Here is a 17,557-nt window from a genome sequence, read left to right as displayed (position 1 = left end):
GGAAACTGTGACACTAAAAGAAATGAAATAGAAATGTTTTTCTACCCTTAGTGAGAAGGTTAACAGAACAGGCACAATTGACAACATAATCAAATAAAAAAGAAAAAGAAAAAGAATCAAATATAGAACAATCATCAATCATACCACTTTCACTAGTTTAACACACACTCATATATTACAATGTTGGTTTTTATAACTGTGTCCCTGATGTTGCAAGATTAGCAACATACTTACAAATTTCCCAGAAATTACAATGAAGAAAAATCATTGAACAATTGTACCCCAAGTCTCAAAAAATAGCAAGGAAATGTAATTTACAAAGCAAGAAGGTTTTTAGTTTTTATTTATTTGTTTGTTTGTTTGTTCGTTTTGGTGCTGGGGATTGAAGCCAGGATCTTGTGCTTGCGAGACAAACACTCTTACCAACTGAGCTATACCCCCAGCCCCAATGTCAAAATCATTTTTTAAGAAATAGTCTCTATAATTCATTCATTAAATTCAAAGAATTCAGAAAGAAATAGACTTTAACTTCATTATCAACTTTCTTCAGAGCACATCCCAGGAGGTCCTTGCTTAAGATTCTTCACCTTCTTCCACTACATCTTCAGTCTCCTGTTCATCTACATATAAAAATAACAACCAAAGTCATTAGATAATCAGAAATGTGTCCATAATTAAGGCAACTAATTGAGCCTATTAAATTTTAAATCCTTTAACATATAATACATCACATTCTCATGTAATATGTATTGAGTAGTCACCACAAGTTGTGTATAAAGCTTAAAAGTAAGATCAAAAGATAAGGTGTTTGTCTTCATTGAGCTTACTTCTCAGACAGAACTTTTTGAGTTTTGAAAGCTGAAATGATTATGGATTTAGAGATAGACAACAAAATTACTTTTTTGCTTTCTATTAAGCTTCCAGGAAATAGGGTAAAGTGAATGCTATATGTAGGGTAGATAAGAAATAATTGACTTTGTCTTCAAAAACAGAAATAAATCGTGACACTAACAGAAGTGGAATGGAAATGTTTTTCTACCCTAAGGTGAGAAGGTTAACAGAAAAGACAGAATTGATAACAGAATTAAATAAAGGAAGATAATAAGAATCACAAAAGACTTGTGGAAAATAATATGTCATAGTAACTCTGGAAAAGAGTCTGGCAATTCCTCAAAACGTTATGATTTTAGACCTGGTGATTCTACTCCTAAGTATATGCCCAAGAGAAATGAAAATATGCATTCACACAAAAACTTGTTCACAAGTATTCACATCAGCATTATATATATATATATATAATATACATATATACATATATATATATATTAACCAAAAAGTAGAAATAACTCAAGTGTCCATCAAGTATTAAAGTGATAAATAAAATATGGACTATCAATACAATGGAATATTATCTAACAATAAAAAGAATGAAGTGTTGGCATACTGCAACATGGATAAACCTTGAAAACATTATGTTAAGCATAAAAGGCCAGTAGCAAAAGGTGACATATTGTATGATTCCATTTATGTGAAATATTCAGGCCAGGCAAATTTATTGAAACAGAAAGTAGGATAGTGACTGCCTAGAGCTGGGGATTAGAAGAAAAAAAAAGAATGATAATTAATGGACATAGTGTTTCTTTGAGGTGAGATAAGGAAAATATGAAATCAATAGCAGTAATGGATGTACAACTCTGTGATTATAGCATAAGTCTTTGAATTACACCCTTTAAATTGGTGAATGCGTTGGTGTTATTGAAGAGTGGCCCCACAAAAACTATGTCCTCATTCTTCTTAGGCTCTGGATTTGTGAATTTTACCTTATTTTGGAAAAAGTTCATTTTCTAAAATGAGGCCAAATTAAAGGATCCTGAGATTAGGAGATCATCCTGAATCATTGGGGTAGGCCCTAAATTCAGTGAGAAGTATTTTTTAAAGAAAAAAGCTGAGGGAAATTAAGAAACCCAGAAAGGAAGGCAATGTGAAGAGAGAAGAAAAGACTGCAGTGATGTGATCAGAAAGTGAGAAAGCCAAAGAACACTGACAGCCATGAGAAACTGGGAAAAGCAAGTAAGAAGCATCCTCCTCTACCGCCTCCAGGCAGAGTGTATGTAGTCTTGGTGACTCCTTGATTTCGGACTTTTGACCTCCAAAACTATGAGAATAAATTTCTGTTTTGGCAATCTGTTATAGCAACCATAAGAAACTAATACAGGTATATAAATTTAATCTCGAAACTATTATTTAAAAATTCAAAAAAATCAGTTGAACAATTAAGTCCAGATGATTTGAAGCTTCTAAGAAAAGTAAGAAACTTAATGATATTGTCATTCCCTCTGTAATGATGCCTATGGACTTTGTTCTGAAGGTCTTATATGCTTGTCCCACTCCACTGTAATTATCTATGAAAGTGCCTCTCTTCATCAATAGACTATGAAAATACTTCAGAGCAGTGATTATGTCCTACTTATTTTGTATTTAGGAACAATGGTCCTCAATTGGGGAAAATTTTGTCCCTCAGTTAACATTTAGTGATGTCTGGAAATACTTTTGTTTGCCAGAACTTCATGGTACACTACTGGCATCAATTGAGTAGAAGCGGAGATTCCGTTAAATATCCTACAATGCACAGAACAGTTCCCTACAACAAAGAATGTCCAGCCCAAGAATGTCAACAGTATAAGGTTGAAAACCCCTTCCTAGAACATAGTAAACCAGGTAAAACACAGTCACCAAGAGCATCTAAGAAGCAATTAATAGAACCTGTAAAAGTAATTTAACAAATAAATAGGTCTGAGGACAAACTGAGAAAAAGAGAAATCCATGAAGACAATGATGAATTAAGGACTTCACTTGGAGCAAACCAAAATATTCTTTTTTATGTAAGTTTTTTTATTTATATATGACAGCAGAATGCATTACAATTCTTATTATATAGAGAGAGCAAAATTTTTCATATCTCTGGTTGTATACATAGTATATTCACACCAATTCGTGTCTTCATACATGTACTTTGAATAGTAATGATCAATACATTCCACCATCATTAATTACCCCATACCCCTCCCTTCCCTTCTAACCCCTCTGCCCTATCTAGAGTTCCTCTATTCCTCCCATGCTCCTGCTCCCTATCCCACTATGAATCAGCCTCCTTATATTTAAAAAAAAAAAAAAAGATTGGCATTTGTTTTTTGGGGATTGGATAACTTCACTTAGCATTTATCTTCTCTAACTCCATCCATTTACCTGCAAATGCCATGATTTTATTCTCTTTCATTGCTGAGTAAATATTCCATTGTGTATATATGCCACATTTTTTTAGCCATTCATCTATTGAAGGGCATCTAGGTTGGTTCCACAGTTTAGCTATTGTGAATTGTGCTGCTATAAACATTGATGTGACTGTGTCCCTGTAGTATGCTGTTTTTAAGTCCTTTGGGTATAGACTGAGGAGAGGGACAGTTAGGTTAAATGGTGGTTCCATTCCCAATTTTCCAAGAAATCTCCATACTGCTTTCCATATTGGCTGCACCAATTTGCAGTCCCACCAGCCGTGTATGAGTGTACTATTTTCCCCACATCCTCGTCAACACTTATTGTTGTTTGTCTTCATAATAGCTGCCATTCTGACTAGAATGAGATGAAACCTTAGAGTGGTTCTGATTTGCATTTCTCTAATTGCTAGTGATGATGAACATTGTTTCATGTATTTGTTAATTGATTGTTCATCATCCTCTGAGAAGTGTCTCTTCAGGGTCCTTGGCCAATCTATTGATTGGGCTATTTGGTTTTTGGTATTTAGCTTTTTGAATTATTTATATATCCTAGTGATTAGTGCTCTATCTGATGTATAAGGAGTAAAGATTTGCTCCCAAATATAGGCTCTCACCTCACAGACTGTTTCTTTTGTTGAGAAGAAGCCTTTTAGTTTGAGTCCATCCCATTTATTGATTCTTGATTTTAATCCTTGTGCCAAAGGAGTCTTATTAAGGAAGTTGGGGCCTAATTCCACATGGTGGAGATTAGGGCCTACTTTTTTTTCTATTAGAAAAAGTAGGGTCTCTGGTTTTATTCTTAAGTCCTTGATCCATTTTGAGTTGAGTTTTGTGCATGGTAAGAGATAAGGGTTAAATTTCATTTTGTTGCATATGGATTTCCAGTTTTCCCAGCACCATTTGTTGATGATGCTATCTTTTCTCCAATGCATATTCTTGGCATCTTTGTCTAATATAAGATAATTGTAGTTTCATGGGTTAGTCTTTGTGTCCTCTATTCTGTACCATTGGTCTACCAGTCTGTTTTGGTGCCAGTATCATGCTGTTTTTGTTACTATTGCTTTGTAGTATAGTTTAAGGTCTGGTATAGTGATGCCACCTGCTTCACACTTCCTGCTAAGGATTGCTTTAGCTATTCTGGGTCTCTTATTTTTCCAGTTGAATTTCATGATTGCTTTTTCTATTTCTATGAGAATGTTATTGGGATTTTTATCAGAATTACATTAAATCTGTATATGTTTTTGGAAGTATGGTCATTTTGCTAATATTAATTCTGCCTATCTAAGAGCAAGGTAGATCTTTCTATCTTCTAAGGTCCTCTTTGACTTCTTTCTTTAGGGTTCTGTAATTTTCATTACATAGATCTTTTATTTCTTTTTTTAGTTGATCCCCATTTATTTTATTTTTATTTATTTTATTTTATTTTTTTAGCCTATTGAGAATGGGATAGTTTTCTTCATTTCCCTTTCTGAGGATTTGTCACTGATACACAGAAATGCCTTTGATTTATGGGTGTTGGTTTTATATCTTGCTACTTTGATGAATTCATTTACTAGTTCTAGGAATTTTCTGGTGGAACTTTTAGGGTCTTCCAGGTATAGAATCATATCAGCAAATAGAGCCAATTTGAATTCTTCTTTTCCTATGTATATCCCTTTAAATTCTTTTGTTCGTCCAATTGCTCTGGCCAGTGTTTCAAGAACTATTTTAAATAGAAGTGGTGAAAGAGAGCATCCTAGTCTTGTTCCAGGTTTTAGAGGGAATGCCTTCAATTTTTCTCTCCATTTAGAATGACATTGGCCTGGGGCTTAGCATAGACACCCTTTATCATGTTGAGATATGTTCCTGTTATCCCAAGTTTTTCTAGTGTTTTGAACATAAAGGGGTGCTGTATTTTGTCAAGAACTTTTTCAGCATCTATTGAGATGATCATATGATTCTTATCTTTAAGTCTATTGATGTGATTAATTACATTTATTGATTTCCATATGTTGAAACAATCTTGCATCCCTGGCTTGAATACAACTTGATTGTGGTGCATGATCTTTTTGATATGTTTTTGTATTCAATTTACCAGAATTTAATGAGAATTTTTGCATCTATGTTCACTAGAGATATTAGTCTGAAGTTTTCTTTTTTTTTTTTTCTTTTTTTTTTATGTGTCTTTGCCTGGGTTTGGAATCAGGGTGATATTGACCCCATAGAATGAATTTAGAAGTGCTGACTCTTTTTCTATTTCCTGAAATAAATTGAAGAGTATTGGTATTAGTTCTTCTTTAAAGGTCTTGTAGAACTCAGCTGTGTATCCATCCGGTCCTGGGCTTTTCTTGGTTGGTAGACTTTTGATGGCATCTGCTATTTCGTCATTGAAATTGAGCTGTTCAAATTGTGTATATCATCCTGATTCAATTTGGGCAAATTATATGACTCTAGAAATTTGTCAATGCCTTCATTATTTTCTATTTTATTGGAGTACAAATTTTCAAAATAATTTCTAATTATCTTCTGTATTTCTGTAGTGTCTGTTGTGATATTTCCTTTTTTAAAAAAAAACGTATGTTAGTGATTTGAGTTTTCTCTCTCCTACTCTTCATTAGCATGGCTAAGGGTCTGTCAATTTTACTTATTTTTTCAAAGAGCCAACTTCTCCTTCTGTCAATTCTTTCAATTGTTTCTTTTGTTTCAATTTCATTGATTCCAGCTCTTATTTTAATTATTTCCTGTCTTCTGTTTCTTTTGGTGTTGATTTGTTCTTTTTTTTTTTATAGGGCATTGAGATGTAGTATTAAATCATTTATTTGTTGACTTTTTCTTCTTTTAAGGAATAAAGTTTGCAATGGAATTTCCTCTTAGAACTGCTTTCATAGTGTCCCAGAGATTTCGATATGTTGTATCTGTGTTCTCATTTACGTCTAAACACTTTTAGATCTCCTCCTTGATGTCTTCTGTAACCCATTATTCAATCAGTAGCATATTATTTAGTCTCCAGGTTCTGGAGTGGATTTTATTTCTTATTTTATCATTGATTTCTAATTTCATTCAATTATGATCTGATAGAATGCAGGGTAGTATCTCTACTTTTTTATATTTGCTAATAGCTGCTTTGTGGCATAGTATATGGTCTATTTTAGAAAAGGATCCATGTGCTACTAAGAAAAAAGTATATTCTCTCATTGAAGGTTGAAATATTCTATATGTGTCAGTTAAGTTATTGATTGTATTATTGAGTTCTATAGTTTCTTTGTTCAGCTTTTATTTGAAAGATCTATCTAGTGATGAAATAGGTGTGTTAAAGTCACCCAAAATTATTGTGTTGTGGTCTATTTGACTCTTGAACTTGAGAAAAGTTTGTTTGATGAATGTAGATGCTCCATTGTTTGGGGATATATATTTATAATTGTTAAGTCTTGTTGTTGTATGGTTCCCTTAAACAGTATCTTTATCCTTTTTGACTGACTTTAGTTTGAAGTCTACTTTATTTGATATGAGGATGGAAATCCCTGCTTGCTCCTACAGTCCATGTGAGTGGTATGATTTTCCCCTACTCTTTACCTTCAGTCTGTGAATGTCTTTTTCTATGAGATGTGTCTCTTGTAGGCAGCATGGCAGCATAGTGTTGGGGTTTTTGGCTATTTGTTTGTTTGATCCAATCTGCTAGTCTATGTCTTTTGATTGATGAGTTTAGACATTAATATTCAGGGTTAATATTGAGACATGATTTTTATTCCCAGTCATTTTTGTTTATTTTTGGTATTTAATGTGACTTGGTTTTGCCTCTGATTAGATTTTCCTTTAGTGTAATCCCTCCCTCTGCTGATTTTTGTCATTGTTTTTCATTTTCTCTTCTTGGAATATTTTGCCCAGGATGTTCTGTAGTGCAGGCTTTCTAGTTTTAAATTCTTTTAACTTTCATTTATCATGGAAGGTTTTTATTTCATCATCAAATCTAAAGTTTAGTTTTTCTGGATATAAGACTCTTGGTTGGCATCCATTTTCTTTCAGAGCATTGTATATGTTGTTCCACAATCTCCTGGCTTTGAGGGTCTGGATTGAAAAATCTGCTGAGGTACAAACTGGTCTCCCCCTATATGTGATCTGATTCCTCTCTCTTGCAGCTTTTAAGATTCTATCCTTATTCTGTATGCTAGGCATTTTCATTATAATGTTCCTTGGTGTAGACCTGTTGAAATTTTGTACATTAGATGTCCTGTAAGCCTCCTGTATTTGGTTTTCCAATTCATTCTTCATGCTTGGGAAATTTTCTGATATTATCTCATTGAAGAGATTGTGCATTCCTTTGGTTTGAAACTCTGTGCCTTCCTCTATCCTGATTACTCTTAGATTTGGTCTTTTGATGCTGTCCCATAATTCTTGGATGTTCTATTCATGGTTTCTAACTTTCTTCACTGTGTGATCAACTTTATTTTCTAGATTGTATACTTTGTCTTCATTATCTGATGTTCTTTTTTCCAAGTGATCTAGTCTGTTGGTTATGCTTTCTATTGAGTTTTTTTATTTGATGTATTGTATCCTTCATTTCAAGGATTTCTGACCTTTTTTTCCAGTTTCTCTCTCTCTCTCTTGAAGTAATATTTTGCTACCTTATTTGCTCTCTTATCACATTGTTGGAGTGATCAATTTTTGCCTGTATTTTCTAACTTAGGTGATTCACAGATCATTTTAATTATGAACATTCTGAACTCCTTCTCTGACATTTCATCAACTTCACTACCCATAGGTTCTGTTGTTATAGTGTCCTGGTTTGTTTGGGGCACTTTCCTCCCTTATTTTTTTTCACGTTGTCTATCTGTCTTCCTTTATTGCAGTGTGTATCTGAGATATTACAGTTTCTTCCCTATATTCTTATAGTACCTGTGCAGATTGTCTGTAACTCACCTTGATGTTGGGCTTCCAGACCCTGCTGGTATCCCTCAATGGATGCTACTGAATCCTGTGTCTGGGACCTAAGTAAGTTGGAGTGGGTGGATCCGAGCTGCTAGGCTTGACTTCCCATGGCATCTGCTGGTAGGAAGGGGCAGTCTTGTGCCAAAGGCTAGGCTCTGGCAGTGTCTGCTTTGCCAGGGGAGGGATGAACCGGGCAAAATCCTGGATCCTGCATGGGTTGTTGTGAGCCATCTGGGCTGGATCTCAGCTCTCGGGGTAGTACAGTGGTCAGAAGGGGCAGTCCTGCACCAGAGGCTAGGCTCTAGTGAGTGTCTGCCCCACCAAGAAAGGTGTGGACCCAGCCTGCTGTGTGCCTGGACCCTGCAGAGGCTTATGTGGGTGGATCCAAAATATTCATTTAATGGAAAAAAATTAGCTAATAGTGTCACTATTTCTAAAAATCCCATGGCTCCACTGCAAAGCAATAAGACTACATTATGACAAACAAAAGCTTCTCAAACACTCTAGTTCCTTTGAACTGTTTAGTGGAATAATGACATACACCAGCACATACCCCTTTCAAACCACTGCAGTTCACTTCCCAAAATCAATCCACCACAACCAGGTTTCATCAATACAGTTACAATCAAGTGGATGAAACTTCAATATTAAGTACATTCAAATTGTACAATTGTCATTATTGGTAGAACTGGTTCTATCTGAGGACCACAATAAGATAAGATAATTAGCTTCCTTTCACTAAACTGAAACCCATATTTCTCAAGTGCACCCAGTGAAATCCTGTCACCACATTAATTGACAGCTAGAAACTCTTATTTCAGTTAAGCCTGGAGAGGGTCTTGGACATTGGTATTAAAATAAATAAGCAGAGACTCCTCAGATGATCCCAATGTGCTCCTTTGTTATAAGTAACACTCTGTGATAAATAACACATGTTCTCTAAGTCTCACCTGTTGTTGGTTTCCCAGGAAAACTCAGTTTCAGATGTTGGTTTTCTGATGAAAGGCTCACATTGACACCATACAGTGGATCATCCAAGAAGGAAGGCCTTTTCAATCTCCCAATGCCAACAGTCTTTGACATAAAGTAGTCTTCTGCATCACTAATAACCTCATTCTTGGAAAATTGGAGGCATTTCATATTCTCTGTATCAATTACAAAAGCTTCTGATATAAAATGCCCAGTCAGGGATTCTGTGAGATAGCACTGTTCAGCAACTTTACATTCTACATTCTCAAGCATATCTTCATCCTCTACCTCAGTTTTCTGGACCTCTGCTTCTGACCTATTTAGTAACTTAGAGAGGATAGATCTAGAAAGCTTGGGGAACTCTGATGTTATGTCCTCAATATCTTCATTTTCTCTGTCAGAAGAAAGCCTCATGATGGACTTTTGTTTGAATGTGCATTCATCCAGAAGACACCTCAACTGTTCCTCAGAGAGAAGTGATGTGGAATCTAACTGATGAAACAAACCAAAAGTTTTCATAATCAATTGATTGAGTAAACATGTTTGTTTGCTAAAGTTCCAATAATACAATATAAATGAAAATGCCAGGAAACCCCTTACATTATATATGCAAATAAGAAAACAAATTATTGTAAATTATTAAAAGGTGCAAAGCAGCCCTAGAGAATAACTTTAGACTCAATCATTCACACTAGAATTAGAGTGGGGTGGGGGAGGTGAAGGAAATCCTACAAAAATTAATTACTATACCACATTAATCACTAATAACCTCTCTACACATAAAAGTAACTTGAGCTTAAACGGAGAAATCAGAAAAGCACCTCTGATTTTAAAAATCATCAAGCAAAGAAGTAGGCAATCACCTCTTTGATAAACAGATGGGAATATTGTCATAATCCCCAGGAGGTATTTCTCTGTCTCCACCCATTCCTCAGCATAAACCCAACCACCACCCAATTCCGTAATTGATAAGAAAAAAAAAATCTGAGGCTAATAGAGCTTACTGCACCTGCCCCCCATGATTCACTCTTCTGTCTGTCTACAACGTTCAGTGGACAATACTGCTGAAGACAGAAAAGGAAGAGTGAAGGAGTAGAGCATCCTGAGATGTGCAGTTGCTTCAAAGTTACAGGTCCAGGCAGGAGGCAAGAGCATTCCAGGAGCAGTGCATTTAGGGAGAAAGATTTGATCACACTTATTAAATATTTACCTGTAAAGATAACCAGGGCTAGGTATTTGAACTAAGACCTTAAGGATTTAGAACATTTTTCTTTTGGTTATGTCCTCAGAAATAAATCAATCAAAGAATAGAGCCACAGTTTACAAAAATTCAACTGAACTACATGTTACTTGAGTTAAAACAATCTCAAAAAGGAATAGCATTAAAATGTATTGAAACACATTGAAAAAAAATCTCTCCTCCTCTAAATAATCAGCATAATCCTCAGTGTATTATCTAGGAAAACACTCATTCCTCCTTTGAAAAGGAATAAGTTCTCTAAGAATAAGAAGTCCCCATAAGAAAAATTTTATTCTTACTTGCAATGGCCTTAATGTCTACTTCTGCAAAGCAAAATAATGCTATTATCCTACTTTGTAAGTAAATAGTAAAAAATACTAAATATTCTGTATATGTAGAGCATAGGGAGAGGGGGAGATTCTGCTATTACAACTATAATAGGTAACTCCCCATTAGCAACATGTAATGCCTAGTGTAGCTAATAAAAATAGCATGTAAAAAAAGTTGTGTATTATAAGATTACGTACCCCATTTGAATCAAATGTATGATATGTCAAGATCATTGTAATGTTTTGAGCAACTATCAAAAAATTTTTTAAATTTGCGTATTATACTTTTAAAATCTATCATCTGTTTTATTTACTTTTTAAAAATATATATATATATATTTAGTTGTAGTTGGACACTATACTTTTGTTTTTTATTTATTTATTTTTATATGGTGCTGAGGATTGAACCCAGGGCCTTGCACGAACTAGGCAAGTGCTCTACCGCTGAGCCACAACCCTAGTTCTTATTTGTTTTAAAATTATATTTAACCAACCGATATGAAAACTCAGTGGCAAAAGTCACTGTGAGTTTGAAAATAATAAAGAGATTATCTGGAAATGTATTCTTAGTAATTATCTGGAATTCACAATTTAGGTAACTCACCTGAAGCTTATTTTAACACAAGTTTTAATTTTATATAATAAAATTTTAATTCACTTAAAACATAAACGTAACTTAAGCGTATTCAAAATTTTTAAATAAAAATATAAAATATTTAAATAAAATTCCCAACTGATTGTATCTTTGGACATCAGAAACAGATCCAATTTCATAGAGCCAGAAACATATGATCTTGCAGCAGAAGGAAAGCACTTCTTTTTAAAAAAATACAAAATTAAAATACAAAGTTATATACAAGATCACAACAAATTGTTGGAAGCTTGGAGAGTTAAGTCTGTGTCTGAAAATATCTCATTGAGAAGAAATGCTGATGGAAATGTTTGCTAATGCAAACCCACTCCAAAGCTCATACAACTGAGGGGTCCCATTATTGAAGCTTCACTGGCTTCACAGCAAATCTGCTTCTCAGTAGTTGAAGATAAAACATAACACATTTCAGCCTTTGTGTATCCAGAAATAAGCAGAACTACAATTTCTTGAGGGGGGAAGCAGCCTGATAGTAAAGAAAACACAAAGACTAGAACCTAGGCTTTCATCAAAGCTCTGCCACCCTGAATGTGTCACCCAAGTTCTCAGGGACCTATCACCTTTATCTGAAATGAGGAATTGAAGATAATCTCTAACTTGTCATTCTAAAATTACTATCTAAAAGTACAATAAAGGACAGGACTGGAGGTACAGCTCAGGGATAATATGTGCACTTAGAATGCTTGAGGCCCTGGGTTCAGCCTCCAGCACCAGCAAAAATAAAAATAAACACCAAAAAAAAAATGAAAGAATAATCTTTCTTATTAACATTAGAGAGTAGACTGGGTAGAATTATAAAAACTAAACAATAGGAAAGAACTTTCATTTCTTTAAATTCTTCATATCAATGGAGAACCTTCATAAAAATTCTTTGGTCTCAAAACATTTTAAATAAAAATGAATCAAATATCTTAAACCCTCAAATTAAATTAACTTGATTATAGTATTTCTGGGTGGTGGTACAGATCAGAAATTTTAGTAAAATCCATCTTTCATATCTTGATTCCCAGCAGAGCTTTTCCCACAGTAAAATCTCAGTAAATGATGCTTGTAGTGTAGATCTATCAATAGATGTCATTACAAATGCTGAATTGGACTTAACCTGGGCTCTATCACAAACATCCTTAACCACTCTCTATAGTTAAGGACTGTAACACAGCCTCCCTCTGGATTGCTCCTGACACTCCAGAGCTAATGAGCTCCATAATTGAACCACTCACTATACAAGCACAGTCAAGTAACCATCTGTTTAAGTATTTGCCTCAAATATTCATTTTTCATGCCAGCTCTAATTTCCCAATAGTTTATAAACAAGTTATTATTCTTACCATTCCTGTCTTTCATACAATTCAATAGTTTTAGTTTTTCTAGGTCAGAGATCAATCTATTTTCTCCCTTTATATGAAAGGCCTTCTCCCCGCATCTTTATTTAGTGGTCCTTTTAGGAATCTTCCTTCTTGTTTTGACCAATACAAACACAGCTCATAGCTAAAGAGAAAATGTATTATGCTCTTGTAGTGTGTGCTCTCATCTACCTTGCTGGGATTATTGACAGAGAGTTGATGTCATACAGGATAATTATAACTACCATTTATTAGGCACCTACTCTAGGCCAGACATTGCTGTGTTCATGTTGTGTGTACTGATTCCTTTAACCTTTGCAACAAACTTGAGTCACCAAGTAAAGAACCTGTCCAAGGTCAGGCATCTACTAAATGGTGAACTTGGGCTGAATGCCTGCCACTAGGCTGAACTGCCTCTCAATGTAAATGTATTCTCTCTCTTCCATCTCCCAGTGCCCTCTTCTCAACTGGTGTTCATTTATCTGTCTATTCTCTCTATTATTTATTCTGTCTATTCTTTTTTTTTAAGGCTTTCTATAGGGTATTTCAATTATCCACAAAAGCTTTGTGTTTTGGGTAAGCTTACACTGTGTCCTCTCCTTCGGCTCACTGCAAAACAAAAACTTGACAGCTACAGCTCCGTTTTCAGGGTGCCCTCTGTGTATGTCAGTTTGGTACAGGCACTAAATCAGAAGAGGAGGCGACTTTTAACTGCTGGAAAGAGAACACAGACTGGTTCACCTCACTTTGGACCCTGCCTCCCTGGCATCATGATTCTGTGTGACAGGAGTTTCCCCAGCCATAAAAACTCTAGTTATTTGGGCAATGCATTTGTTGACAGGGCAATCAAAATTATGTCTCTAGTGCAAACAATGAGAAAGTTCACCATTATAAACCAGCAGAGGCAATCTTGGTCTTTGATGTAAGCTTATTTTGGATTTTTTTTTCCCTAAACAGAATTTCTGAAGACCCACCCTATAAAGAGTGGAAAGTTATATGTCCTAAATGATTAACAATGAGAGCATGGATGTAAGTAGTTTTCAATGACACCTAGTTCAATTTCAAAATAAACAACTAGAAATCATTCCACCCTTTGCTTAACTACCAAGATACAAGTTTACAACTCACTTGCAACCACCACTGGCAACACCTAAGTAGCAGTTTATTTTAGTCAAGACTCTTGACTATAAAAAACAGAAACCCTTATCTCAAAAAAAAAAAAAGAGGTGATGGGTGAGGGCTATTGTAAGATGTAAGAAGTCATTTCATGGATACCAACAAACAGGAAATAAAATATCAACTGGCTTTGGGAGTCTAGAACTGATAAGCCACCAGAAACTGAAGTCATGTGTTCCATCACTCTCCTTCTGGATTCCTGTGGTCTCTCTCTCTCTTTTATTTCCCTAATTTTAATTTTTGGTTATAAGAAGGTACAATATTCATCATCAGACAACTTTTCCAATTAATTGGTGCATCCTCTTAGGAAAAAATAAATAATATTTATTCACTAATGTTTGATATATAACTAAATTTATTTAACAAGATATCCTCACTTTTACAATCGTTCAAGTGTATCTATTAATAACATTCTTTTTTTCTTTTTTATATACACATGACAGTACTGTGTATTTTGACATATTATACATACATGGAATACAACATTCTAATTATGATCTCATTCTTATGGTTGAACATGATGTGAAGTTACAATGATCATGTATTCATATATGAACATAGGAAAGTTATATCTGATTCATTCTATCTTTCCATTCCCATCTCCCCTCCCTTCCCCTCATTTACCTTTGTCTAGCCCACTAAACTTCTATTCTCCCCCCCACCCCCAGATTGTGTGTTAGCATCCAAATATCAGAGAGAACATTTGGCCTTTGTATTTTGGGAATTGACTTATTTCTCTCAACATGACAGTCTCTGGATCCATTCATTTACCAGCTAAAGGCACAAAGTCATTCCTTTTATGGCTGAGTAATATTCCGTTGTGTATATATACCACATTTTATTTATCCATTCATCTGTTGAAAGGCACCTAGGTTGGTTCCATAGCATAGATAATGTGAATTGAGATGCTATAAACATTGATGTGGCTGCATCACTGTAGTATGCTGATTTTAAGTCCTTTGGGTGTATACTAAGGAGTGGATAACTGGGTCAAATGGTGGTTCCCTGTGGTCTATTAACTCACTGGTTATCAATTATTTCTGTTCTCTCACAAACTTAGCTGATATAGAATAACTATTGACACTATGTCCTTTAGTTCATATTTTCAACAAGAAAACTTCACAGGTCAATAACAAAATTAATTGACCTACTGAGTCGGATTCAAGTATCTACCACTGACCCATTAGCACCTGGTGAGGATCACATAGCAAAAAGTTGGTTTCTGGCAGGACCATGGATACAAATGATTTATCAAAGAATAAAGCATGAGCAGGGCAGAAAATATCCCCCCAAAATCTGCCATATTTTTAAACTACTTGCTATGAAATACATAACCATCAGAAAGCGACCTGCCACTTAATGAAGTTCTACAGTTGACTAAAGGATTAGGAATCAAGGTGTTTCTGAATTTCATCAATCTCATTAAATCTGAGTACTCACTGATTTTTTTTAATTTATATATGACAGCAGAATACATTACAATTCTTATTACACATATAGAGCACAATTTTTCATATCTCTGGTTGCTATATTCATAGCAATTCGTGTCTTCATACCTGTACTTTGGATAATAATGATCATCACTTTCCACCATCATTTCTAACTTCATGCCCTCTCCCTTCCCCTCCAATCCCCCTGCCCTATCTAGAATTCATCTATTCTTCCCATGCTCCTGCTCTCTATCCCACTATGAATCAGCCTCCTTATAACAAAGAAAACATTTGGCATTTGGTTTTCTGGGATTGGCTAACTTCACTTAGCATTATCTCCTCTAACTCCATCCATTTACCTGCAAATGCCATGATTTTATTCCACAGCTTAACTATTGTGAATTGTTCTGCTATAAATATTGATGTAGCTGTGTCCCTGTAGTATGCTGTTTTTAACTCCTTTGGGTATAGACTGAGGAGAGGGACAGTTGGGTTAAATGGTGGTTTCATTCCCAATTTTCCAAGAAATCTCCATATTGCTTTCCACATTGGCTGCAACAATTTGTAGTCCCCACATCCTCGCCAACACTTGTTGTTGTTTGTCTTCATAATAGCTGCCATTCTGACTGGAGTAAGATGATTGTATATCATCATCTGAGAAGTGTCTCTTCAGATCCCTGGCCCATTTATTGATTGGGTTATTTGGATTTTGGGGGTTTTTTTTTTGGTGTTTAACTTTTTGAATTCTTTATATACTTTAGAGATTAGTGCTCTATTTGATGTGTGAGGAGTAAAAATTTGCCCCCAAGATGTAGAGTCTCTATTCACCTCACAGATTGTTTCTTTTGCTGCAAAGAAGCCTTTTAGTTTGAGTCCATCCCATTTATTGATTCTTGATTTTAATTCTTGTGCCTTTGATTTATGGGTGTTGGTTTTATATCTTGCTACTTTGATGAATTCATTTATTAGTTCTAGGAGTTCTCTGGTGAAACCTTTAGGGTCTTCCAGGTACAGAATCATATCATCAGCAAATACAGCCAATTTGAATTCTTCCTTTCCTATGTATGTGTATCCCTTTAAATTCTTTTGCCTATCTAATTGCTCTGGCCAGTGTTAACAAATGTATGAAATATGATATGTCAAGAACTATGTAATGTTTTGAACAACCAATATTAAAAATTAAAAAAAGAACTATGTTAAATAGAAGTGGTGAAAAAGGGCATCCTTGTCTTGTTCCAGTTTTTAGAGGGAATACCTTCAATTTTTTCTCCATTTAGAATGACGTTGCCCTGGGGCTTTGCATAGATCATGTTGAGATACGTTCCTGTTATCCCAAGTTTTTCTAGTGTTTTGAACATAAAGGGGTAGTATATTTTGTCAAATGCTTTTTCTGCATCTATTGAGATGATTATATGATTCTTATCTTTAAGTCTATTGATGTGATGAATTACATTTATTGATTTCCATATGATGAAACCTTGCATCCCTGGGATGAATCTCACTTGATCATGGTGCACAATCTTTTTGATATGTTTTTGTATTCGATTTGCCAGAATTTTAATGAGAATTTTTGCATCTATGTTCACTGGAGATATTGGTCTGAAGTTTTCTTTTTTTGATGTGTCTTTGCCTGGGTTTGGAATCAGGGTGATATTGGAAGTGCTCTTTTTCTTCAAATAAATTGAAGAGTTTTGGTATTAGTTCTTCTTTAAAGGTCTTGTAGAACTCAGCTGTGTATCCATCCGGTCCTGGGCTTTTCTTGGTTGGTAGACTTTTGATGGCATCTGCTATTTCGTCACTTGAAATTGAGCTGTTTAAATTGTATATATCATCTTGATTCAATTTGGGCAAATTATATGACTCTAGAAATTTGTCAATGCCTTCATTATTTTCTATTTTATTGGACTATAAGTTTTCAAAATAATTTCTAATTATCTTCTGTATTTCTGTAGTGTCTGTTGTGATATTTCCTTTTTTGAAAAAAAGTATGTTAGTGATTTGAGTTCTCTCTCTCCTCTTCGTTAGCATGGCTAAGGGTCTGTCAATTTTACTTATTTTTTCAAAGAACCAACTTTTTGTCAATTCTTTCAATTGTTTCTTTTGTTTCAATTTCATTGATTTCAGCTCTTATTTTAATTATTTCCTGTCTTCTGTTTCTTTTGGTGTTGATTTGTTCTTCTTTTTTTATAGGGCTTTGAGATGTAGTATTAAGTCATTTATTTGTTGACTTTTTCTTCTTTT

General features: G+C 34.7%; 1 protein-coding gene across 3 annotated transcripts in view; it reads right to left on the bottom strand.

Moving 5' to 3' along the window:
- Positions 1 to 313: 313 nt before the first annotated feature.
- Positions 314 to 17,557, bottom strand: part of Fsip1 (fibrous sheath interacting protein 1) — a 203,102-nt gene continuing 185,858 nt past the window's right edge. For 2 of the 3 annotated variants that reach the window (XM_040274652.2, XM_005316389.4), the window contains exons 11-12: positions 9,131 to 9,641; positions 314 to 620 (exon numbers count right to left, since the gene is read on the bottom strand). In XM_040274652.2, the coding sequence (XP_040130586.2) occupies positions 574 to 620; positions 9,131 to 9,641 (558 nt within the window). In that variant the 3' untranslated portion in view covers positions 314 to 573. The remainder of the gene's footprint in view (positions 621 to 9,130; positions 9,642 to 17,557) is intronic. The other variant, XM_040274654.2, reaches the window with a different exon arrangement.

This window comes from Ictidomys tridecemlineatus, chromosome 5 (genome assembly GCF_052094955.1).
Source record: "Ictidomys tridecemlineatus isolate mIctTri1 chromosome 5, mIctTri1.hap1, whole genome shotgun sequence".
NCBI lineage: Eukaryota > Metazoa > Chordata > Mammalia > Rodentia > Sciuridae > Ictidomys > Ictidomys tridecemlineatus.
This window is presented reverse-complemented; position numbering and strand designations above follow the sequence as displayed.